We start from the raw sequence: 27,119 nt of genomic DNA on the forward strand, positions 1-27,119 counted from the left end.
TCTTCTTTTCACCTGCAACCTCTTACAAGATGCTCCACAGGGAACAAATATGTTGCCCTCTGCAGAATGCAGGGGGTAGATCTGTCTTTTTTGGGCCTTCCGCATTTTATAAAAATTGTTCTCCGGTAGAGATACTGAATGACTTTGGGAGCAAACTCAAAAATATTACCTGAAGACCAGTTGTATTGCAAATCTGGTTACAAAGCATTAACAACGCAAAGATCCAGATTTCAATTATTTATAGATACCTGCCCTTACCATAAGATGACACTGAGTGTCTGGCTTAAATAAAATCAGGAAGTAATTCTTATCTGGAATCTCCTGACGACCACTGATCTTTCTCTCCTGCGAGGGCTGCTTAAGAGTCACAGGAAACATGCCAGCACAGAAGATAATTCTAAACTGCCCTAGGGTTTTTGATGGATTTTTTTTTTTTTTTGGTTAAAATATGGTACAGAAAGGTACAGTTAATATGAACCAGGAGCATTATAGATGAGAGGACAGCAGGCTTTGGACTGGAAGCTTTTCTATAGTGAGTGGAACATCTCTGTTAGGTACATTTGAAATAGCTTAGGCTGAGGGTATAGACTGCATGGAGGAATAGGTAAATATGCCCAGAAGGGAATCTAGAACTCAGTGCTACACTAGGTTTATAAATACTTAATTGAATCAGGCCTGATGAATGAGTTTCATCTCTGGAGGCCTTTTGCATTCATTCATCATACATATGAGGCTGGTGCAAAAGTAATTGTGGTTTTGCCATTGAAAGTAGTGGCAAAAGCCACAATTACTTTTGCACCAATCTAATAAGTCTTTATGCATATCTTCCATGTGATAGAATAAAGTGGAAAGCAAAGCTTAGTGCCTGTCCTTATGGGGTTCACCCTGGAGGAGTTCAAGAGAATTAAAATGTTCATTTGGAAATGCTTCTTCTCTCCCCTAAATCTCCTCACTGTGGAGACCCAGCTACTATGAACTGTTTGAATGAGCACAGAGAAGGAGGAATGTTATACCATGTAAAGCAGCCTCCCGAGGGCTCTTAGGACAGGACCTACCAGGCTGTGTAGGTGGCACCTGGGAGAAAAAATGAAAGTAGGGAAAGAACTCTGGCTTGGTAGCTGGAGACGCCACTCTGTGTGATCTTATTAAACTTAGTTTCTGCATCTGTAAAAATGTAATTGGACCTGGTCTCTTTATGTCGGATGCTGTTGCAGAATCAAATGAACTGAAAAAATATCAAAGAACATGTTTGGGAAACTTTAAGAAGCCTCCCAACTGTAAGGGGCCCTGGAAGACCTGTGTTGCTCATAATAGTAATCCCCTCTTAAGAGACTGTGATTGTTGACTGGGCGCGGTGGCTCACTCCTGTAATCCCAGCACTTTGGAAGGCTGAGGCCGGCAGATCATGAGGTCAGGAGATCGAGATCATCCTGGATAACACAGTCAAACCCCGCCTCTACTAAAAATACAAAGACAAAAAAATCAGCTAGGCATGGTGGCAGGAGCCTGTAGTCCCAGCTACTCAGGAGGCTAAGGCAAGAGAATGGTGTGAACCTGGAAGGCGGAGCTTGCAGTGAGCGGAGATCTCGCCACTGCACTCCAGCCTGGGTGACAGAGCAATACTCCATCTCAAAAAAAAAGAGAGAGAGAGAGAGAGAGAGAGAGAGAGAGATTGTTAGAAACGCTGTGGGTTAGAACCAGAAAGCAAGCCACAGTCAAGATGCAAATAAGCATCTCCTCCAATGATTGATAAGGGGATGGCTGGAATACTATATACCATAAAGGCTAAGCGGGAGGGATATGGCAGCAACAAAACCCTTGGCTCCCATGAGGATACAGAGCGCAGCTGGAATGACCTGGCTGGAATGCTCCAGTGGGTTGAGTATCACTGGGAGACAGAGGGCTCAGAAAGACTTCTTTTGTATATAGGGAACTGAGGGAATCCCCTGGAGCACTATGAATCCCAAACTGAAACTCACAGAGTCCTTATTACGAGATGGTGATGGTGCATCACAAGTAACTATTAAACGTACACTTACCATATCGGCTGCGATGAGACAGGAAAGGGAAGGAGTCTTTCATGATCCAGGTGAGATTCCATGTAAAATAATCAGGAGAAGGAGAAGGTATGTTTGTTGGTGACTCCAAGGAGCTATGACCTGGACATAAAAACAAAGAAAACACTGATCCATGTGCTTGGGGTGTGTCTTTTAGCTGTCACTAAGTATCAGTCAAAAAGGAAGTTTAGGAGGGGCTTTCATGACATCCATCGGAAAGATGAGGGGAAAAAATGAGCCACTAGTAGACTGAGTTGACCTCAGGACCCCGATGTACATTTTCTACCAAGGGCAGACAGATCTAAGAGGTCTGAATGTTCTGACCAAGGCCACGCTGAGGAGCTCTGGGAGATGAACTAGAAGCCGGGGCACTTAATGGCTTGGTCTAAGAGTTCTATCCAAAGTCTATTCTGTCTATAATAATTTGTGCAGCTTTATAGAGAACTCCAATTCATCTCATCCAGATAATGCCTCCATCCCTACTTTATGTTCAGACTTGTAACTTCATCTAATGTTGTTTGCTTAGGTTATTGCCTTATCAATGAGAGGGTTGAAATCACACTCTGAAGTTATGAGTTCTTAACAATTATGTTATTTTCAGGGTTGTGGGGGAAGCTAGCTGACTGGAGTTTTCTGAAAGACAAGAGGCCAGAAAGCCAAAAGGATTAATGGTTCTGATTTGTATGAGAGAAAGAAGGCTTGAAAGAAAAGCAGCAGAGAAGCATTATTCCTGTCCTCAGCAGCACCTCAAGTGGATTTTGTGTGGTGAAAAGTCATTACAATATATCTACAAATCAAATGATCACACACTGCCTGCTCTAACACAGTGCTTCCCGGAAAATCCCAAGCTCAATCACTATTTGCTAATGTTTTATGGCAGACAAAGCCTTTTTTTGTTAAAGAAGGAAGGATTTGAGAATTAGTTCTCTTTCGTAGATAGATGTGTCGCAAGACCTCCCGAGTGCAGGGAGGAGGGAAGGAAGGAAAGCAGCATTTCTTCTGTAGCTTCCCCGGTACAGGCGCCATGCTGGAATCTTTACCTACATAATGTCACATGATATTCACCATGGCTCTCTGAGATAGAAATGATCATCTGCATTTTACAGATGCATCAACTGAGATGCAGAGAAGCAAGTGATGGAAGCAGGAACTGAGCCCAGGTTTGCCTCAGATCAACAGGCCATGTTCTATGGAGAATGGGCTGATCTGCTACTCTGGTGGTAACTGTTAACCCACTTGGAGGAAGTTTGTGAAGAGGAAAAGGAGGAGAAGAAGAGAAAGAAGAACAGGCAGGCAGCAGGAGTAGCGGAGGCATTTTCCCGGTCTGCCTGCTCTGCAGTTTCTTCCACATCACCCCCTGCACCAGCTCTGGCAGGTTCTGGTCTCCTACTTCTAACTCCCTTTTAGTATCACACCACTTCACACACTTGAAGGAAATCTGTGGCCTGGGTACCCATGGCAGTCTCTTGTTTCCAGACCCCTCCACTATTTTACCTGCAGGGGCTGCCCTTAGGTGATGCTGATTAACGGTCTTTGTGCCCTGCACCTGGGACAGGATGGGCATTCCATGGTCTCCTTCCTAAAAACATTTTAATCGCCGCTTTCCATAGATCTGAGTTGGACGTGCTGGCTCCTGGGTATCTTGGAAAGAATTTTGGCTTTTCTCTTATATTTGGTCTATAGAGATTAGAACGAAATTGATTGGGGCCAGGTACATCTTTCTGCAGTATTTCTGCAAAACAGCTCAGCGGAAAGGCACTGAAAGGGGTGAGAGCCTGTGCTCGGAGGGCAGAGAGAAGTCGTCTCATTTCACCTGCACATCAACTCTGCTTCACAGACAGGCAATGGGCCTCAGAGAAGTGAATGCAAAGCCACATAGGGTTATTTTGGGTGGGGTTAGTTTATTAGTCTTTTAAAAAATTAGTATGTATTGAGCACATATGAACCAGATATGATGCTGAGTGCTTTAAATGTGTGATTTTGTTTGCTTCTTACAGTAACCTTGTGAATAAGTTTATTTGTCCACATTTTGCAGCTGAGGAAATTGAGGCATAAAGAGGTTAGTTACCTTGACTACAGCCACACAGCCAGCAGGAGACAGGAAATCAGGGTCAAAAGATTAGATCAACTGACACTGAAGTCCAAGCTCCTTTCACCACTCTGCACAGGCCACAGACTAGTGCAGGGTGGTCCTCGGCTCTCCACAGGGCCTGGCAGGGCCCCCACGGCACAATGGTTGAGGTGGAAGGTCACCACTGAGCATGCTTCAGAACAGGGCAAGTGGGAAGGGTCTGGGAAGATTCGGACAATCAACTCCCTGCAGTGACTCCCATGTGAATAAAAATTCACTTAGACTCTAGGTCTGAGCCATCAGCTAATCTCAAATTTTAAGTAGCTTTGAAGTGACAGGAAGACTAAGCCTAGGTTATACTTCCCTGTTTCTAAGTGATGTCATTTTTCTGAACCATTCAGTTTGGGAATGATAGTAACTTCTTCCTGGATATGAAGAACCAAGCAGATGGGGCTAGACTTCAGGAAGCACTTATGAATCTGTGAATGGGCACAGAATGGCAGATAACTTTAATATGAATGAGGACCAGACAATATATTCAGGGGTTTAAAAAAAAAAAAACTTTCAAAAGGAAGGGCTCTGAGGGCTGGGTCATGACCCAGCAAGGTAATATAGACATCACTGCAGGTCATCCCTTCAGAGGCCTTTTATATCACAAAACACAATAACTTGCCAGGCATCCACAGGGTTGAATATTGCAGGGTTGAAAAAAAAGCGTAAAGTCTTATCTTGCCCTTACAGGAACTTCGAGAATTTCTTCCTGCCAGTGGGCTCACAGGGTCCCTAAACTTACCCCCCAGAGTAGGGAGGGCAAGTGATAAGCCGGATGAGGCTAGGGAGCTAATGCAGGGGTCAGCTAAAAGGCCGAGCCTCCCCACCTGAAAAGTCAAGGATCAAGGAAAGCAAAGCCCACATGAAGGCAGTTGTTTGCTCAAATCAGAAGCATTGGAACAGAAATGAGTGCTAGTCAAAGTTCATAGAATATACATCAATGTAGAACATAACAAACAAAATATTTCTGCATTTAACAAGTGCAGGGTCAAGAGACTGTCTGTTCCCATCACGCTCTTTACCCTTGCCCTTCCCAACCACTGCAGGGAAGGATTTTCTAGCAGAAAGAGAAGCCAAGCCATCAGAAGCAATCCATTTAAGCTACAGAAAGCCTTGTGTTTTCAGGGTTCCACTCTGAAAATATGAGGATCCAGAGTGAAATGGGCCTCAATGCAGACGTATGGGTGAAAGTATGAATGCAGACCAACGGGCTCAAGTAGAGTGACTCTTGGACCTTGGGAGATGAAGTGTAGAGGAGAAAGGAGTGGGGAAATAGGAGTAGGAGCTTCTAGGTGCCCAAGTGAGGCAGACAAGTGAAGGCCTGAAGAGAAATGAGGAAGAAATGCACCTGGATTGAGGGCATTATTGATTCGCTGGTGATACAATTGTTGTTGTTTTTCTGATGATTTCTTAAGCCCTTTCTAGGCACTGCAGGGTATCAAGGCAGAGTGAAAACCTCAAGCTCTTGATACTCAGCATTTTTCCCTGTGCATCATCCCCCTAATGTCCTTAGCTTCAGCTCCAGGGCTCACCTCTATCATAATTCCATTGCACACAATCTCAACTTCTTTGCCTCTTTCTTTACAATTATCCTGGAGCAGGTGGATGTGGTAGTGGGAGAAGAGGGGTAGAGGAACACACAACAGTGCTGATGGGCCTCATTTTAAATTCATCACCAGAAACCTCAAGACCCTCAGGATGGCCCAGGAATCCCACTGCCTTCCCTAACTCAGTTCACTCTATTTCCAGTACAACTAGCTGAAACTTCCTCTTAAGTTCTCAAACCTTCAATTCCCCATATGCTTCCACATTGTCAGCGAATGAATTTGTTTCTTAGCTTGTTGAGAAAAGAGAAGCAATCTACCCACTCACAGGTATCAGTGCCTTCTCTTCTGTTGTAAAGGATAACAGTCTACACTCTTAAACAGCACCAGCCTCTTCACTTAGGTGCTAGTCTCGTCTCTTCTCAAGGGATCTGCTATTACAATGGTCCTGTATCAACAATTTTCCCTCTCTGCCAAGTCAGTCACACAAACATGCACCATCTTATAAAGAAAAAGCTTCTTTGACTGTCACACTCTTCTCCAGTCATTGTCCCTTTACTCTGTTCTTCTTTACAGCTAAATCTATTAAAGGATTTGTCTTTGCTCCTGTCTCCTCCAACAAAATCTAGTTTGGCTTCACTACTCCAGGTCAAGGTCGACAACCCTAGGCTGCAAATACATTGAACAACTCTCGGTCTTTGTTTCACTAGACCCCTCAGAAGCATTTGTCCCTGCAATCACTCCCTGCTTCTTGGATTTCTTACATCCTGGTCACCATGTAGCCTTTGGTTGCCTCCTGCTTCAGTGGGAAGATCCTCTTTATTCTTTTTTGCCAGATCTTCCTCATTTTCCAAACTATAGAGGAGGAAACTTCTCCTTTTCCAGCAGCACTTGCTTAGGAATTGTCATGGCTGAGTATTGTATTTTATCCCAGTGGTTCTAACCAGCTGATGATCAATGATCATGAATTTCAAGTGACTGTGGGACACCAGACCCTTCCTGTACCTAACTGAAGACTCTTTGCTGACCAATGAAGGGAACTTGTTTACCCACACTCACACAAGCCTATGTATTCATTCATTCTCTTCAGTTCAAATAACCGATTTTTAATTCCAAATAACCAGAACAACATTGTAGCCCTCTTTGTAAGGCTTTTACAACTCTGACTTTTCTTACTTGGAAAACCATGCAGTGAATTTCTCTTTGCCTGACATGTAAGTAAGCTTGTCTTAAAAAAAAGAAAAAAGTCTGTGGGATCTTTATTTTATTATTTGACAATTGTTAAAAGTTGGAGAACTTGGGCATTTTCTGCATCTAAACTTTCTCTCAAAGTGATCTCACCCAGTTTCATAGCTCTAAATATCATCCACATACTACTGTTACCAAATTTGTGTCTTCAGCCCAATCTCTCCCCTGAACAACAGAATACACATCCAACTGCCTGTTCAAAATCTCCACTTTATTGCCTGATAAGCATCTGAAACTTATCACGAGCAAGCCAAAAACTTGACCGCCCTTCCCCTAAACCCCAGGCGTTCCCCATTTCAGAAAGTGTTACCAATACTCACCGGGTTGCTCGGGCCAAAAACCAATAAGGAATTCTTAACTTCTTCCTTTTATTCACCCCACATCAATTCATCGCAAATCTTGATGGCTCTACTTGAATTTTACCCCTTCTCATCTTTTCCCTCCTCACCTCTCTCTGTTATTGCTATGAGCTCCCACAGGGGTCGCCTTCAGTCTGTTCTCTATGTGGCAGTTATATTGACACTGCAGCCCCTGAAATAGCTTCCAAATTTCTTGTCATAGTGTAGCCCGTAAAGGCCCCACAGGATCTGGCTCCTGATTCTGTCTCTAACCTCATTTGCAACCATTTTCCCTCATTGCTGGAGCTCAGTCCCACAGGTCTTCTTGCTCTTCCGCAAACTCGCCAAGCACATTCCCACCCCAGGGCCTTTGCACTGGGAGTTCTCTCAGCTGAGGAAGCTCCTCCTATTCACAGGTACATGGCCACTCCCTCTCTCTGTCCAGGTCCCTGTCCATAGGTCACCTCCCCAGAAAGAACTTCCCTGGTCATCCTGTTGAGAGACAACTCCTTGTAAGCCACTCCCATCCCTTTGCCCTATTTCTTACACATATATGTGTTCTGTATATTGGTTTATTCATTGTGTACCTCCTGCACTAGTCACTGCTATGTCTCCATGCCTGGCACACAGCAGGCACTCAATAAATATTTGTCAAATAAATGAAACCAGGGCCCTGGAGAAAGGTATTATCTCTGGCACTTATTAGCTGTTAACTTCAGGCTAAGCACACACTCTACCAAACCTCAATTTTCTGAAAATGATGATGAGAATAAGAATGGGCATACTCTAAAGATTCTCAGGGTTTTGTAAGGGTCAGATGAGACAATGTGTGCACGACATAGTCTTTCAATATCAGTCATGCCATCCTTATAATTGTATATTCTTATCTCTGTTTTAGAATCCAAAATGAGGGGGAGTCTTGGTCCCTTTCCTATATTTGGATCATCTTGTGTCAATAATTACAATGTCCAGAAATCAAAAGTGCTCCCAGAGAGCTGCTTCTCTATTATTCACTAATCATTAACTTTGCCAACTGTACATGATCTCGACTACCCAAATTGCAGCCAATTGGCACTGTGTATTTCCAATCTTTATTTTTATATGTCTCACTGCATGTCTATCTATTCCTAAGCCAATGTACATAATATATCATACTTGTGTCAGTATAAATAATAAAGAGCTATGCATGTGTGATGGTTATTTACATGAATGCCCCAGGCTCACTAGCAAGCATGTTTTACAAACCTACATCAGTAAAATGTAACAAATGCTTCCATTCTAAACGCTCTTTGGAACAGTTCCTACCTTGCCTGTAGACGCTTTACTTATTTATTTTCCTTCCAACAATAAAACAATCAGTGACAGTCTGCTTGGTTTTCCCCCCTTATTTGAAAACACACTTAATAATGCATTCTTTTACAATGATTTTGTGTCACACAAAGCAAAGCTTATTGTGGCCAAATAAATAGCGGTCTGGATGTCAAATCAGGCACAGCTCTCAGAGAATACAGGGCAGGCCTCTTTTTGGGACTGGCAGTCCAGGGGAAATGGTTTGGGTATTCACTAGGCTGAGCCTGCACCTGTTCAGCAAAAGAAACCTCAGTAAATTTACATGACTCCTAGAGTTAGCGGTGATGGGCGATGTTGTTAATTTAGTCTGAAAAACTGAGATGTGATTTCAGAGAAAAGAGAGAGTTTGCAGATGCACCATTTGTCCTACACATATAGCCCTCCCCATACCTTCTCTAGGCCTGGGAAATGAGCAGGTTGAACTCACTGGTTGCTAAGGTCCTCTCTGGTTCATACGTATTCGGTTCTCTACGGTTTGCTTTCACATTTTCTTCCAGCTGGCTCATTCAGAAGGGAGCTATTAGTGTCAAGGGCGGAATTTGGATGGAATTAAACAGCTCCCACTCCGCCTCACCTTTCTCTAAGCCCCATCCCATCCTGCCAGAGATGTTTGTGCTCTTTCTTGGTAGCTCAAGTATTGAAGCAAAAATTACACTCCTATAATATTCTCTTGTACTGTCAAAAGTTAGAGTTTCAGCATGCATTTCCTGCCTCCCCAAGAGGACCCATGTATAATTTCTGTGCTCATTCAATGGTGAACAACCTCTGCCAGCCAGCGAAAGCATGTACCCCTTCCCAAGGCATAACAGTGAGGAATGTTAATAAAGGAAATTGTTATCCTGGTCCCTGCCCTGAGGGACTTGGTTACCTGCAGGGTATCCTATACTAAAAAAAAGAATCACAAAGAGGTTGCTCCAGAAAAGGGCTAAAGCATATAAATTTGGAGCCCAAACACTCTGGCCACTGTTTGCCTTTTCAACCTTATTTCCCATTCAGAATCCTTCCTTTCACATTCTATCCCATTACACCTTAGTCTCCAAACTTGTGCCCAAGCTAATCTCTGCTTAGAACATACTTCTCCAACCCTGCTTTCCTAAATCCTACCCCTTCTTAAAGAGCCAGTTCAAATCCCTCCTCCTCAAGGTCCCCGTCTTTCCTGAGCTGGACACTAAAGCAGTTGAGTTGGGATTCGGGTTGTGTCAGAACAAAACTTGAACTTGGGCCCTGACCTCCTTAACCACTTAGGATAGTGGTGTTGAGGCCATTCAACAAACATGTTATTGATGACGGATTGTAATTGTATATTAATTTCACTCACGCAACTTAAGCTTCAGGTCTGTTGTTTAGGTTGATTTCTTTTCTTTTTTGGCTCATTGATTTAGAAAAAAATAGGAAAAGCATTTCACAGAGGCTGTTTCTGGTTTGGTGTCACGTAGGACATGCTTTGCAGGGGCAGGGGCAGATCAAGGCATGGACTTATTTCATCAGTTGAGATACCACGTCTATGCAGGTACCAGTGACTCATAATTCAAGGCCAAAGTCCGATAACAAAGGCCATGTGACAGCTGATGTCTCCTCTTCAGAATCTGTATCTCTCAGAATTTGATAGTACCAAGTCACTGCATTTTTACCTTTCCAGAGACGATTTCAGCATCCCAAGCAAGCAGCTCCTGACTCACCCACAATGTCTCCTTTGGCCCTGAACCCCTGCTGCAGGTGTGCTTGGTCACTGGCCCTACCTACTAGCCAAGGTGGACTCACACTGGCTTTTGGTAGCTGTGGAAGACTAATGGGCATTTTTATTTTACGAATCCAAGCCAGCAATATAGAGGATATCACTCTCCAGATGGCCTGATTCTTAACACACCCGCACCCCCTACCCCTGTAAGACCTGAGTGCTTCCATTAGCAGGGCAACATGACTATCTGTTTGGGTCCATTTCTGTGGTTTGCTTGTACTCTACTCTTTATGAAATTTACTCCACTGTGATCTTAAGCCTATTTTCTCCCCCCACAATATGTTGATTGGAATAATAATCAAAAGGAAGGCTTTGAACTGCCACCAGGCCTTTCATCTTGTGATCTCAGAGAGCTTTACCAAGCACTAAATAATTAATGTACTGAAAGCGACACAAAGACACAAAGACAGGGCAGCCTGGAAAACCAAGTCCATGAACAAAAGACCTTTTTCTTTTGGAGTGAGAGAGTCCTGGTAGGGATAATCACCCACCAGCAGGCCTAGGAGGCTCCAGACATGTTGGACAAGAGGCTATGAACTATCCAAGAACAACTGGCTCTTCTCTTGACCTGATGTGTCAAGTTAGGAAGTAACGCTTGCCAGGATGACTCCTGAAATCATGCAGTGAGTGCCCTGGGCATAGTGTGACCCACTTTCACAGGAAGAGGGAAGCTCCAGTGTGGAAGAGTGGATTGTAACTGTGTACACATTCACCACGACTTAGGGCTCCCTAATGCCTTTCAGAGGCATCCACTTTTGTGATCCTTACAACGACCTTGGTAGTTAACCTCTTTTACAGATGAAAAGATTGAGGCTCAGAAAGCACAAATGCCCAAGGTCACATTGCCAGTATTAGGATAGGATGTATGACTGCAGACCTCTGATGTGTGGACCAGCTAGGAATGCCACTCTACAGTACAAACCCCTTGCAGGTGATGATTCTCCTGGAGAACAGGGGTTGGGAATTAAATACAGCAGAAAGAAACTGACCAGGTCACAGATGCTTGCTGCTTTCTCCTAACTGAGGACAATAGATCCCTTTGGGTCAACCAGGAAGTCGAACTAGAAACACACACCTTCCATCAGGGCAGCTGGCTCTGCGAGGCCTCAGGCTCAGCCACGACTGTTTCCATGGCAACCACCACAAGGCCTGATGCCTGGATCCTTGAAATTGGTCCTTGGCTTGTCCAAGGGAAGATGCTTAGGGTGAGGGGAGAAAGAGGGACAAAACACTTTCTCCTAACTTCCAGACCTTTCAATCCCTCTTTATTTGTCACCCCTGTCCTTTCAGGATAAAGAGTCTATCCTCTAAGAAGCCCCAGTTCCAGATGCCACTTATTCAGCGCAAAGGCCCCTCACCATGACTGAACTCATTTCCAGAGATAGGCTGATGTGCTAGAGAACTGTGTTCTAGGGTACAGCGGTGTTACTGCGTGACCTTGGGTAAGCTGCTTAACCTTTTTCAAGCTTTGTTTCTCTGCATGTAATACAGAACTCATCATGCTTTCCCAGCCAACTTTCGGGATGCTCAGAGAATTAATGAGACAGTATCTACAAAGCCTCAGGCTCTTTTGAAGAAAGGTACACTAGAAATCCTTGTGCTTTTACTAACGGGTGTTGGCATGATGCCATATTTTAAATCACTCTTCACCTGTGAAGAGTTTACTAAAATAAACTCAGCTTGTATTAAAATAGACAGGCCAACAGTCTGATTGGATTCATCCTACTCTGGCACTGCATCACCTTTGTTGCTTCCATTCATCTTGCACTGTTAACAACGGTCATCAATGCTACCCTTGACCTCATGCAGAGACTCAGAGTGGGGGAGCTGGGCGGGGCTGTGAAGGCTATTTATCTACGTCTTCCTATCACACATGTGAGGAAGCTGAAATACTGGAAGGAACAATGCTTCACCTAAAGTCATCTCGTTAGTGAAAAAATCACAAAATCTGATCTTCTGTGCCCCCATTCTATGCCTCACCCCCCACAGGAGAAGGTAGCAAAGAAAGGAGGAGGGAGAAGAAATAGGGAGACATGTTTTTGTTCTTTAAACCTTTAAGCTGCAATACTCTGGGATGTCTTAAAAAAAAAAAAACTCACTAAGAAAGAAACCAATACTTCATGTGTGCCTATTACACATGGTGCCTGGCACCATATTGGGGGCTTTACAATCATTGCCCCACAAATCCCACAATTTTCTGAGTGGGGATTATTATTCCCATTTTCACACGCAGGAACTGAGGCTCAGAGAGGTTGAGTAACTTGTGCAAGGTTCTGGAGCCAAAAGGGATGGAGCTAAGATTAATTCATTAATTCCATTCATACTTACTGAGTATCTCCTATGTGCCAAGCTCTGCCCTTGGCAGTTGGGCTGCGTTAGTGAGCAGAACCCCACACTACCCTCATAGAGCTTCCAGGCTGAGGAGCTTAGAGCGTGGAAGGCAGCAGACAGCCGTCCAACAACCTGTCAAGTCCTTTTGACATCTTGATTGTTGTTATCCATTGTGAAGGAGATAGACACACCCCTATGAGAACACATGATGAGGGATCTGACTTCACTATGAGAGCCAGGGGAAGATCACCTGAGAAGCTGATGCTTGAGCTGAGGCCCTTAACCAGAGGAGTAGAGTTAACTAGTTAAAGGGAGTGGGGTAGGGTAGGAGGCTGAAGAGGGTAGGGGTCTATTCAAACTCGAGTCTCTCTCAGAATGGAGCACTGGCTCCTTATTTGCCAGCAAGAAAGGTGAGGCATTACAGAGGAACCTTGATGTATGGCCCAATCACACTGCCACTGTCCAGCAAAGAACCCCTTGCAGATGACATTGATTGCAATCGAGAACAAGGACAGGGAATTAAACACAGCAGGAGTGACCAGATCATAGATGACTGCTGCCTTCTCCTGACTAAGGATGAGAGATCCCTCCAGATCAACCTAGAAGGCCATCTAAAACTGCTACCTAAAATGGTTCTGCCCTGTAACAAGACTGACCTGACTTGCCAGGGACCCTCCTGCCTTTTCTCAGATGCTCAGTCTGCTGGCCAACTTTCCCGCGGAGAAGGAGCCTGAAATCCAGCCACTAAACCTCAGCCTCGCCTTTGCTCTGAAACCTGAATTACCTTCTGGAAAAGTGAAGGGTTGAAACTGCCTCAGGAACTATTCCTGCAGCCGTCTGGGTCACTGATAAGCCCTGGCTGGCACTCCCTGCCCTCTCCTATGGCCGGGGCCAGCAAGGTCAGAGTCTCTCTATTTTGCTTTAAAAATGAGGTGAAGAGAGGCAAAGAGGGAGGGGAGAGCAAGGAGAGAGAGAAAAGAAGAGGGAGGAAGGAGAAGGAAGAGATGGCAAGGAGACGCCTATTAAGGAATGGAGTTGCAACAAAAAAGGGAAGAAACGTAGAGGGGGAAAGAGAAATCATCTGATATTTTTCACTATCTGGAAGTTACTGAGAGAAAGTTATTCAAAGTACCACTGTAAAAAGGCCATAAAACACCTTGGGGAAAACATGAAAGTCACGCTGCCACCATACAGATGAGCACCCTGGAATTAGCTGCCAGAGCGATGTCTAAAAAGAGGAGATTCAATGGCCCACATTGCAGCCTCCTCCCCACTCCCTCCCGGCTCCCACCCCCTCCAAATCGCCTGGCTCTGAAGGCAGAGGCAGTAATTTGGAGCTAGCAAGTGTGAAGGAATGTTGAAGCTGTTATTTGCCTTCATGCAGCACATCTTGAGTGCATCTTTTAGAATGTAATTTAAAATACACTTTCGGTTTTACTATAGAAAATCTGAAAAAAAATCAAGAAGGTCTAAAGGAGAAAATAAATATCACCCGTACCTCCAGCATCCAGAGAAGCCAGCGTTAACATTTTATGGTATATTGGTTTGTGACTTGGTTTTCACTCACTTAACAAGACAACACTTGGCTGAGAAGTATATCGAGGAGAAGGGAAGGAAAGAGTTCCACTGCACTCATGAGATTTGTCTGCAGGGCAGAGAGGGTAAGTCGTCCTTTTAAACCACCAAAGCAGCTTGCACCCTGGCACACACATGCTGAAATCATGGCAATTTGGGATCCCCTCATCCCTGGGCCAGGACCTGCCACTAAATGTAGCACAGGCTCTGAGAAAGGAAAGGCTGTCCTTAGGAAGGGCAGACCTGTGGGGATTTGGGAGCTACTGGGATGTGAGTGCAGGATAGACCAGGAGGAGTCAGATACACTAGTGTGTATCCTCAGCACAAGTAGACAGAGGGGTAAGCAGATTCTGCTCTGGTAGGCGCCTTGCAAAAGTCATAAGAAGCAAAGACTATGTATAATTATAATGTTATATAAGTGCTTGAACCTAAAAGTAGGTACAGTACATTGATTTTATGACTTGGAAAGGCTGAAAAAAAAAAAAAAAGTGGAATTCCACCTCATTTTCAAAGGAACAGCCAATGAAAGTAAACTAGAGATAGAGGGATAGAGTTCTATCTCTGTGGCCAATGACACACCCCACAAATATATAGACTCCCAAAGCCCTTTCATTTGAGCCTTTGATCCTCATAACAGTTTAATAAGATAAGAAAAACAAATCCCAACTTACACAGGAGGAAAGCAAAAAATCAGAGAGGCTAAACCAGCGCTTCCTCACCTTTTTTCATATCATGATACACACAGAAAATAATATTTGTATGATCCACTGGAGTAAACAGTTAAGGCTGCTTGCAGTGAAAGGCAATTGTCCCGAGGGCTTCTGCCACTCCTGGTCTGGCCTAGCCTCTCAATGTGCTGACAGGCTCCATAGGTCAGTGTCTCTGCACACCTGTTGGCCAGCACACATGGGACCACAGCTCACTGCTGGACAAGGAAGCTCTGGGTCAGGAGATGCGGCCACAATCACACAGTGAGAAGAGTAGGATGCACTGTCACCCTGCATCTTGCCCCAGGGACATTTCTACATGGCAACAGAGATGTTGGCCTCAGAAAGTTCCTGGTGCTTGTCACCAACACTGTGTCATCACTCAAACAAAGCAGGTGACATGGGTGAATAGGGGCTTTGAAGGTTGATCTGAGAGTGCCTCAGAAAGTTTCCTTAAGGCATTTGTAACTGTCAAGAGGCTCCCCTAAAGAAAAGGGGTAAAACTTGGTTCCTTTCTCTACTCTGGGAGATTCAGAAAATAATTTCACAGATGGTTATTGAATAGCCAAAAAGTAATGATTACAAATGACTGAGTTAAACTGCTATGCGTAGCCTCATCTGTCATCATACGAGTGTCTTATCAGACGTCCCATCAGGATTAGGAGCTCATCATGACTGGTGACATTTGCTGGCCAATATGGCTTGGCTCCTTCCATGTCCCCTTCAATCATGGTGGCAGGAGAAGCCTTCCAAGGTTTGACCATAAACTCTGAGAAATTGCTTTTGGCAATGACTCCAGGAGTGACTTTCAAGATAATGGACTCTTTTGCTGCAAGTGGCACTCTATCTCCCCAAGACTTCCTGGGTCTTACTGTCACTGGAGATTCTGGGCAGCATCACGACATGAGGAGCTGCTAGCAACAGGTATAACAGAAACTAAACCTTCTGGGCTGCTGAATTAATGATTTTATTAGATACAGGTAGGTCACATCCAGGCAGCACTTACACAACATGAAACCTCTGGATGGAAAATGAAAATATTTCCTCAAATCCTCTAATATCTCCGAATGTAAACCAAAGATCTATATTTTCATTAGGACAATAGCAATTTGGCCCAAGAGAAGCAGTCAAGACTAAACATTAAAGATATTTGGAGCAGGTGAATGAACCATGGGCTAACTGGATAATACTACCTCTATCTCTTATAATTGTGCACCGAGAGCACCCCTGACCTCTTGGGAGGTTCTGTCAGTGACCTGTAAAGGTGTTGTAGGAAGGTGAGGTCAATTCCTTGTTAATTTCTCACACTCAGCAATGGAAGGGAAGAGAGGAGAGGCCTCACTTTGCCCTGGGCCTTGCACACTGGGTAAACCCTGGTCATTTGTACGGCATGCATCCAGAGACTTCTGGAATCCTCATCTTCAAGAATATTGCTGTAACGTATCATTACCTCCATAAAATGCATTGCTACAATAGGGAGAAAACAATAAATCATTCACTAAGTGACTTATAACCAAACCCAGCCTCATAGCATGAGATTTTTCAAATTCTTATCTCAGCAAAATGACAATTTATTACATATTATGTAATTTGGGGTCGCTTGCAAATAGTAGAAAGTGTGACTATTAAATCTGCCACTACCAAGAAATTGCTGTAGTCAGAACATGAGAGAGAAATAAAACAAGATGCAAAAGTGACTTTTCCACCTACCCTGTGGTCCCAGACTCTGAAATGGGCAGGGGGAGCCAAGAACTATTGTCACAAACTCCAGAAGTTCCAGCCATGGCTTCCTCACTGTCCACACTTGTGGACTGTGCAGTTTTCCTCCCTGAAGTAAGCAGCAGTTGTATCTATACTAGGTTTAACTCACCCTTGGGGTGAAAAGACTTGAGGAAGACGTGTTTATTGGCTGACTGTTAGGGAGTGTCGTGGACTGAATGTTTATGGTTCCCCCAAAATTCACATATGGAAACCCACTCCCCAATGTGATGGTATTAGGAGGTGAGGCCTTTGAGAGGTCGGGCTTTTGGCAGAGCTCTGATAAATGGGATTGTGCCCGTAGAAAAGAGGCCCAAAGAGAACCCTCACCCATTCCATCATGTGAGGACACAGCAAGAAGGCACTGTTCGTGAATCAGGGAATAGGCCCTCACCAGATATTCAATCTGCTGGCACCTTGATCTTGCACTTCCCAATCTCTAGGACTGTGAACAATAAACTTCTATTGTTTTTAAGCTACCTAGTCTATAGGGTTTTCTTCAAAGCAGCCTGAATAGACTAAGGGAGACCCCAAAGATAAAGACTTAGAGTTCCTGACCTTCATGAATTGATGTAAGTGGAATGAATATAAGACCAACAGAGAGAAGCACTAGAATATGAAGCAGCCTTCCAGGGGGTTGGAAAGAGGCTAGGAAGTAAGCAGAAGGAAATCCACTCAGAGCAAATAGGTAACATGACACCCAAGAGGAAGATACACAATTGGCTGGTGGGGAACTCTCCCTGAAAGCGGGCACTGAAGAGTAACCCAGCCATTCTCCCTGGAAGTCATACAGGAAGTATAGCAGGATCAGGATCTGCCGGTATCACCCAGCAGAATGAAATGGCAGCCAGGTCTTCGTACAGTTTTGAAATGTCCTTGTTTAACAGAGATCTGTGGCAAGAGATATGGAAATTATAAAAGCACTGCAAACTAGATTAAGGGAAAAGGAGGCCAGATGGAGAATCCCAGATGGTACCATGTTGTCTTGGAATCGAGATCATGGGCTTAGATGTCAGGCTGGCCTGAACTTAACTCACAGTTCCAACACCTACTAGCACCTACGTGACCTCAGGCAAACTATTTAACTTCTTCAGCCTTCGCTTTCCTGTTATGTAACATGAGAATAATAATAGAAGCAACCTTACGTGCTTGCCTTGAAGATGCCATGAGAGAGTGCTTATGAAGCACTTAGCACAATGCCTGGCTAGAGTAAGTGTTCAGTCAATGTGATTTATATTATTATTATAGAAAATAAAATGCTGGGCAAAATGTGTGCCCAGCCATTGAGAGTTCTGAGTTTTAAAACTTCAGGGAAGAGTCATGTGATGCCTATGAGGGAACCATACACTTTGTAGGCAGGAGGGGAGGATCTGCAATCCAGACACACCCACGAGGATCCGGCAGGTTTTCAGGGCTGTGCAGGCAGCAACAGGTGGGGTTGGAGGGGTTGTCTTGAAAAAAAAGAGGCAATGGGAGCTTGGACTTGCTGAGCCTGTGGCCTGTAGATCCTGGCAGACCACTGATCAACGTCAGAGGGGCCAACAGTAGATGGCCTGAACTTGGAGTTGCTTGTAATGCTTACAAAAGCTGTCAGTCTGGGAGCCAGCAAAGCATACATCAGTTTCCCAAGGTGAGAACTGAGGCATGGAAAAACGAGTTAGGGGCCCAATGAGAGGACTTGGAGAATAAGCAGCAGGACAGGGCAGAGATCCAGCACTGGGCCCAGGACTCAGCCTCCTTCTAGCCATTTGTCCAAGATTCATTGACTTGGCAATTGTGCAATCTGTGCTGTTTATATTCATTATCCCTCAACCACATTCAAGTCCCAAGAAAAGGTGCTGCAGACCGTCTCCATCCCCATCTGCTCTGAGTAATCATGGAGATTTCATGTTGTCCTAAAGAGAAGAGACTGGCTAATGTTTTCAGATTTTTTTTAACATGAAAAAAAGATAAAGTTCGGGGACTACAGACCTTTAAGTTTAACAGTGCTCTTGGACAAAACTCTAAAATAGTCATTAATCAGATGGCATGGAAGCCTTTAGAAATATACATTGACCAGAGGGAGACGAAACTAGTTCAGTTGGAATAAGACATGGTCAGGTTAAAGATAATATTTTTACTATCAAATGAGCAACTTCTTCCTCCGTGCTCAAAAAGAAAAATAATTACAAAACAAAAACACCTGTAAAAATAAATATAGTTCCTGATCTCTTTTTCTCTCTCTTTCTGAAACACACATAAACACACACACAAATATCCAAATATCAATGGCCAATAAATACTTGAAAAAAAACTCTAACGGTAATCAAAGAAAATAAAATTAAAATACTGGAATACTACTTTTCACTTATTGAATTAGAAAATATTTAAAATCACTTTAATAATTTAAATAAATTTAATAGATATTTTAGTAATTTAAATACAATTTAAAATACATTTTAAAATAATCATGCTCAGCACTGCTGAGGGCAATGAGATAGATAATCTTATACATTCCTGGTAGAAGTATGAATTGTAAATTTAATGTTTTTAAAATAATAATGTAATAATGACTAACAATGAGTATGTGTAAATTACTATGCACATGGATCATTTTATTTTTTTATTACAACAACCCTATGAAAAAGGTACTGGTATTCTCATTTTGCACATAAAGAAATTGAAAGGGTAAGAGTTTCACATGTCCCAGAGATTCTGATTCTCACATGTCATCTAGGGGTTGCGGGGAGAATGGAAATGGGTAAGGAGAGGACGAGACAAGAGAAAGCCCTACAGGGTGTTCTGATTTGGATATACCATTCCCCTGTTTAGAATAAGAACAATGCACTATTCTGTAGATAGGGACAGATAACTAATTTAGGCAATATTTAAGAGTGTTCATACTTTTGACTTTGATTCTCTCCTAAGAAAATACTGAAAAGTTATGAAAGTGTTCGTGAACAATCACAGCCTTCAGTGATTTTATAATAATAAATGCTATCTTAGTTGGAAACAACTTAAATATCTAGCAATAGGTTAAATTATTTAGAAAATAATAGTAATAGTAGTAGTAATAATAATTGTTATTGCACACTTATTATGTACCAGGTGCTAGTTTAAGCTTTATTTGAATTATCTCATATATTCTTTATCGATATGGTTTGACTGTGTCCCCACCAAAATCTCATCTTGAATTGTAGTTCCCATAATCTCCACACGTCATGGGAGGGGCCCAGTGGGAGGTAATTGAATCATGGGGCAGTTACCCCCATGCTGCTGTTCTTATGATAGCAAATGAGTTCTCATGAGATCTGATGGTTTTATAAGGAGCTCTTCCCCCTTTGCTCGGCACTTCTTTCTCCTGCTGCCATGTGAATAAGGACATATTTGCTTCCCCTTCTGCCATGATTGTAAATTTCCTGAGCCCTCCTCAGCCATGCAGAACTGTGAGTCAATTAAACTTCTTTCCTTTATGAATTACCCAGTCTGGAGCAGTTCTTTATAGCAGCGTGAGAATGAACGAATACACTTACAAAAATCTTGTAAGTTACAGATTATAATTATCCCTATTTTGCATATAATAAAACTGAGCCATCGAAAAGTAACTTGCTCAAGACCCCAAGCCAGCCCATGACAGCATCAGAATTAGAGCCCAGGAAGTCTTACACCAGAGCTTTTACTATTAATGATCAAACTCTATATATGTAGTTCATTTCCATTATGGAATATGACAGAGCCATTAGAGATAATGTTTTCAAAGGGTTTTTGATAACAGGGAAATATTTACATTATATGCTTGGAAAATTACATATATAGTATGATCTAACTATGTGAAAAATATACAAAGAAAATGCCTGGAAGGAAATACAACAATTAACAGTAATTGCCTTTGAATGGTCTGGTTATGAGTCATTTATTTTCTTCTTTATACTTTTCTGAATTTTTCTAATGGACTAAAATAACCATGTGTCTTTTTTTTTTAAATCCAGGGTGGAAATAAAGCAAGTCATGTTCATGCCAAATTACCCTTATTTCCATTTTGACAGTGCATTTTAAAATTTGACAAAGTAACTTATATTTCAGTATAAGTTAAAAAATGGAAACAAGGGAACAAGTTTAATAAAAATAATGCTTAGATTTCTTTATTAATGAAGCAATGTTTCCTATAGTAAGTAAATAAAAGAGGACCAAGATTAAGGCTTACACACTCTTGATTTTCTACTCCCGTTACCCCAGTATCTAGCAGAGTGCCTTATGTAGCGTTGACTTTTGGCAAATATTTATAGAATGAGTGATTTTATCTTGCTGAACACTTTTAAAAAATCAATGACAAGACATAGAAAAAATGCTTATTGAATTTGTAGCAATAACTGATATCACAGAAAATAGAGTCAACATTTGTAATGATCTAAGCCATACACAGGATGAAATTTAATACTTGTTAAAATTTATGTATCAGAAATCTTAAAATGTTTTTTATTAATTGAATTGCTAATTTTGACTGTCCCAGGGAAGTAACAGAGAATAGGTGCAAATATTTAGACCCAGTGACGTTCCTTGTTCCAGTACTTGGTAACACCTAAAGATTACAAAGAATTAGATGTTTAACAGTATGTGATAGATTGCATATACTTTGGGCATCCTTAAAATAAAATCTTATCCAGTAGAAGCATTTTGTAGAAATTTATGTGTTGATGTAGAAGGATTTTTTACAAATATATTAATTTTAAAAGGCAGGTCATAAAACAGTATAAACAATGTGATCTAATGTTGTGAAAATATATAGGTGCTAGCTAGAGATAAATGCACGAAACATAGATTGGGAGGCTATACATGAAAATCTTAGGGGTAGATATCTTTGTATGATTTAATTATAGATAGCTTAGTTATATTTGTATTTTTTCATTATGCTTTGATGAATGTGAATTACTTTTGAAAAACAAATGTAAAACTATTCTCTATACAACTATAGAATGTGTTCTGGAAAACTGCAGTTAGTGCTGACTTTACATCATTTCATATATATTTAAAAAATGGGTCTGGATGTATGATTGCCCCAAGCTCTGTATAGCTAGCAGTGCAGCATGGCAGCTAAGAAGATGTTAATTACAATCTTAAGTGACACCACGAGAAGCAAAATCTCTTGGCTATGGGCAGCAGTGACTCCTCTGGGCTCCACAGTGGGCAAAGCACAGTGATAACTTTGCATTCATTTCTTGCATTGTTTTAGAAAAGAACTGAAAAACTAGGGAATCCAGAATACAACAAGCAGGTGGTAGGTATCTGCCATGAACATGGCTTGCCCAGAAAAGGAGAGTCTACTGGGAAGCGTTACCTCCACCATCCTTCCCAATCTGATGTCTGTTTTCTTTTACATAATCCTCCCTGAGCCTCCACCACTAGGACACATTTTGGGATGGTTCCTCAGAATAACACATGCGCCTGCATGGAGAGTGGAAAATGGTTTGAGTAGTAGTAGAAGTTAGACCTTGGAAGAATAGTCAGGCCATGAGGATAGCTGAGCCAAGGCGAGAGGGAGAACAACAGGCACAAGAGAGAGCAAGAACAAAAATGTAAGCCTGGTGGGCCTAATTTGGGCCTTGAAACCCAGATCCTGGTATGAGAGGAGTGAAAAAGGGTAGAGATCAGCAGCAACAGCAAGCTAGAAAGATGGCTTTGGCAGTAGCTTTCATGTGCCTCAGGTCAGGGAGATCATATTATATTATACTCATTCAATTATTCATCAAATACTACCTGAGCCCTTGCTCTGTTCTTGCACTGTAACTAGGTGCTGCACCTAGTTACACAAAACTGAGCATCACACCAAATAGTCCCGGCTCCCCTGGACCTTGGAGTCCATATCAATGGAAAGAGAAGGACCAAATGGACATTTGAAAAGTAAGCAACATATTATAAATTTGTGTGCTCTTTTTGCAGAAGAATCACACTCATGTTGTATGTATCATTACTTTTTATCATAAAATAGCCTTCCACATTTATGTCTCGATAGCATAATTTAGCTTATGAGCCCACTGGGAAAATTCTGTAACTTATGTGGCCATCTACTACTTTGTGGTCATTCAGAACTACTGGGTGGTGATAACACAGCCCATGAATCTATCTCTGGTCATATTTAGAGGAGGTTACCCAGGTTTTTAGGACCAAGAGAAATATGAGACATGTTTTGAATATGTGGATCTTAGGGTTTTTCAATGTGGGAAAAGACAGTCAAATGAAAAAGTGAAATTTCAAACAAGGACTCTTGAAAGGAGACTTGTTTACCTTCTACAGAGATTGAATCAATTAAAGAGTGGCCTCAACCTAAAGCTGAAGCATGATAGGAACACCATGGCATGAACCATTTGCTCTACTTGGTGATTTAAAATTTTATGCTTAGAGTTTCATGAAACTCAGAATGAAACCATAGTCAGAACATGCAAGGATATTTGCTATTGACAATCCAAAGCCAAAAATAGCAAAACAATAATTTCTAGGATATCTGATTTCAAAGATGTGCAGAAAAGGGAGAAAAGAACATTATTATACTGGCCAGGCACGGTGGTTCATGCCTGTAATCCTTGTGCTTTGAGAAGCCAAAGTAGGAGGATCACTTGAGACCAGGAGTTCAAGACCAGTCTGGGCAACATAGTGAGATCTTGTCTCTTCAAAAAAATCTTTAAAAATAGCCAGGCATAGTGGCACACATCTGTAGTTCTAGATTCTCAGGAGGCTGAAGCAGGGAGATCATTTGAGCCCAGGAGTTTGAGGCTGCAGTGAGATATGATCATGCCACTGTACTACAGCCTAGGCAACAGGGCAAGACAGTCTCTCTTTTAAAAAAAAAAAGAACATAGACCGGGCGCCAGTGGCTCACACCTGTAATTCCAGCACTTTGGGAGCCCGAGGCAGGTGGATCACGAGGCCAAGAAATCGAGACCATCCTGGCCAACATTGTGAAACCCCGTCTCCACTAAACATACAAAAATTAGCTGGGCGTGGTGGCACGTGCCTGTAGTCTCAGCTACTCGGGAGGCTGAGGCAGGAGAATTGCTTGAGCCTGGGAGGCAGAGGTTGCAGTGAGCCAAGATTGCACCACTGCACTCCAGCCTGGGCGACAGTGCGTGAATCTGTCTCCAAAAAAAAAAACCCATAGTAACATGGTTTGTGACATTTGATAAACTTGGATCTACATTTCCATTCTACCACTTACAAGGCATATGATTGAGGCAGATTAATATATTTGAGGCTCCTTTTTCTCATCTGTCACAAAATTTAATGAAGATGAAAATTCTGCCTTGTATTACTGTTAAAAGATTTTATGAGATGTGTATTATGAATAACAAGCGCACATCAATGACTGTTTCAATATGAGTTCACTCTCCACACCCCCATTAGAATCAAATAATTAGAGGCAAGCATGGGTTTTGACTCTACAGCCAGTGATACATACCACGGCAGTACGAGGAACTCTATCATGTGTGCCAGGCACTAAGGATGCAACTAGAAATGTGGATAAAATGCCAAAGATACCTTCCAGTACATGTAATGAAGACTTCAAAAATGCACTTGTAATGTTACTTTTATAATTTTTATTGCATTCAATTCAACAAACATTGATTGAATGCCTATACCATACATACTCATTCTCTAGTTTAGTAGAACTTCAGAGAGCTACCGCATTCTGATGTGAGGTCAGAGACTGTTGTTTCAAATCTCTACTTCGACATTGAGAAGTTTTCTGTCCCTAACTATGCAGGGCCAGTTTACTTGACTATTATGCTCCACACAGGTACAACAGAGCTCTATCAGCTTCACGAATTAACAAAAATAACGCTTTCCATATAGTAGGAGAGTGGACATTTATTCAATGAAAAAAAGGAAGAAAGAAGGAAGGAATGAAAGAAGGGAAGATAGCAAAGAGAGAGAGAGAGATGGATAGTCAGTCACCGAGACAAACAGAGGGCAGTCAGAAAGACAGACACGAGAACAGTCAGAGGGACAGTTAGACACAGGGACAGACAGAAAGACAGTTATTTATCCTTGTGTTCTCTTATCTTTGGACCATGACAATTCCTACCTGCTTCACAGGACTATTGAAAGGAACATATTAAAAATGAGAGAAGCATTAGATTCTGAATGGTTATGAACAGTGCCAATATTAAGTGTCAAGTAAAACAGACAAATCACACTAACAGAGTATTTGATTTTTAAAAATTTATTTAATTGTGGTACATCCCAATAATGCGATATCATTCAGCACTCAAAAGAAATGTGCTATCAGGTCGGGCATGGTGGCTCATGCCTATAATCTCAGCACTTTGGCAGGCCGAGGCGGGCGGATCACTTAAGGCCAGGAGTTCGAGACCAGCCTGGCCAACATAGTGAAACCCTGTCTCTACTAAAAACACAAAAATTAGCCAGGCGTGATAGTGGATGCCTGTAATCTCAGCTACTCGGGAGGCTAAAGCAGGAGAATTGCTTGAACCCAGGAGGCAGAGGTTGCAGTGAGCAGTGATTGTGCCACTGCATGCCAGCCTGGGCGACAGAGCAAGGCTGTTTCAGAATAAAATAAAATAAAATAAAATAAAAAAGTATCAAATAAAAAATATAATATAAAATAAATGTATCAAGCCATGAAAGACATGGAAGATACTTAAATGCATATTACTAAGTGAAAGATGCCAATCTAAAAGGACTATAGACTATATAATTCCAACTGTATGACTTTCTAGAAATGGAAAACTATGGAAGAAAAAGATGAGTGGTTGCTAGGGGTTAGGGGTAAGGGTGGGGCACATAAATAGGTGGACCACAGAGGATTTGGGGGGCAGTGAAACTACTCTCAATGATACTATAATGGTGAGTGCCCAACACCAAAAGTGAACCCTAATGTAAACTATAGGCTTTGGGTGATAACGCTGTGTCAGCATAGGTCTGTCAATTGTTACAGATTATACCACACTGGTGTGGATGTTGACAGTGGAGGAGCTATGCATTGTGAGAGCCAGGGATATATGAGAAATATTGGTACCTTCCACTAAATTTTGCTGTGAACTTAGAACTGCTCTAAAACATAATGTGTATTAAAATAAATTTATATAATCTGCATACTACAGCTAATCAATCTTCACAAAAACAATCTGGAAAAGAGGTCAGATCCATTCTGAGCTTTTAAGTTGAGCTGCTTGGTTGTTGAAGTGAACCAGCCCATGTCTCTGCTGGTGACATCACCTAGTCAATGAGACGCTGACAGCTACCAAGCTCAACCCCTTTCTCAGAATTAGAGAGTCATTTGTGATGGTTCTTCCAAGACAAAAGCCTCTTTGGCTTCCATTCCCTTATAAAAGTCTCTGGGGCAAGTCGAAGGTGCCACATAGATAGATTCTGACATGGGATCCAAGCTGCAGCTTCAGAGCAACCCTAGTGGGTAAAGGCTGGCAGTCACATGGCTGGGGTCCAAATGGGGTCAAGAAGAGGAGCTGGGGAGGGAGAATTACTCACCCAAAGTGCTGGGGCTGAGAACGTTTCACTCACCCATGAAAAAATCTGAACATTTCAATTACGAAACCTGAACTCTGCCTCCCAACACATCAATGAGCATCTTGGCCTCCATCACACCAACAACTTTACTGCTTACAGGGCTTCCCTGGGAATGGGAAGCCTTCAACTCATGACAGCCTTCACTTTTATTCAGCCTCACCTCAGGCAGGGCCTGCGTGACTGTGGGTAAACAGGGCAGGGACCTTCATCTTGTCCAAGGCCCTCTTTCTGGAGGGAAAATGCAGGGACAGGTCCATTAGGTGAGATGCCATCTTAACTGTGAGGCGGTCTTGCTGATAAACATCAGCAGGGCAAGCACTCTACATTGCTTTTCCCACAGTAGGTATGGGCGAATGGTGCTAAGCCCTCCTCCGAACATCCTTGTGACCAAGGGCCTGAGTTCATAGGCTGCCTGACCTGGACTGAGACCTGAGCTGGAGTTGAGAGAAGAGATGGGTGGCCCTGTCTCTATTACAGGCTGTGGGCAAAGAACTCAATGGCTGTGGACCTAGTTTCTACATTCATAATAGAAAGGGGCTAGGCCAATTGATCGACAAGGTCCTTCCTGGCTCTGATTTCCTCTACAGGCTTTATATCCGTATGTCAGATTCACCCGCTAGCCAGGGATCCAACACTAGGCATTGACACATTAGTCCAGTGATCTAACCAACAGAAGCCAGCAACCACAGCTCAGAGCCAGGGAACCCCTGGCAGGGGACTCTGGCACACCAAACCTCACTTATTCTCCCATTCTAGCCAGGTGAGCAAGGATGTATTAGGTTGCAATCCAAACTGGGACTACAACCTGAAGAGCTTATTCCCTCCTTTTTGT

General features: G+C 42.6%; 1 protein-coding gene across 1 annotated transcript in view; it reads right to left on the bottom strand.

Annotated features, from left to right (window-relative positions):
• Positions 1-27,119, bottom strand: part of ALK (ALK receptor tyrosine kinase) — a 715,534-nt gene that overhangs the window by 499,213 nt on the left and 189,202 nt on the right. The window contains exon 2 of the mRNA XM_025353516.1: positions 2,040-2,159. Coding sequence (XP_025209301.1) covers positions 2,040-2,159 — 120 coding nt within the window. The remainder of the gene's footprint in view (positions 1-2,039; positions 2,160-27,119) is intronic.

Source organism: Theropithecus gelada, chromosome 13, assembly GCF_003255815.1.
Source record: "Theropithecus gelada isolate Dixy chromosome 13, Tgel_1.0, whole genome shotgun sequence".
Taxonomy (NCBI): Eukaryota; Metazoa; Chordata; class Mammalia; order Primates; family Cercopithecidae; genus Theropithecus; species Theropithecus gelada.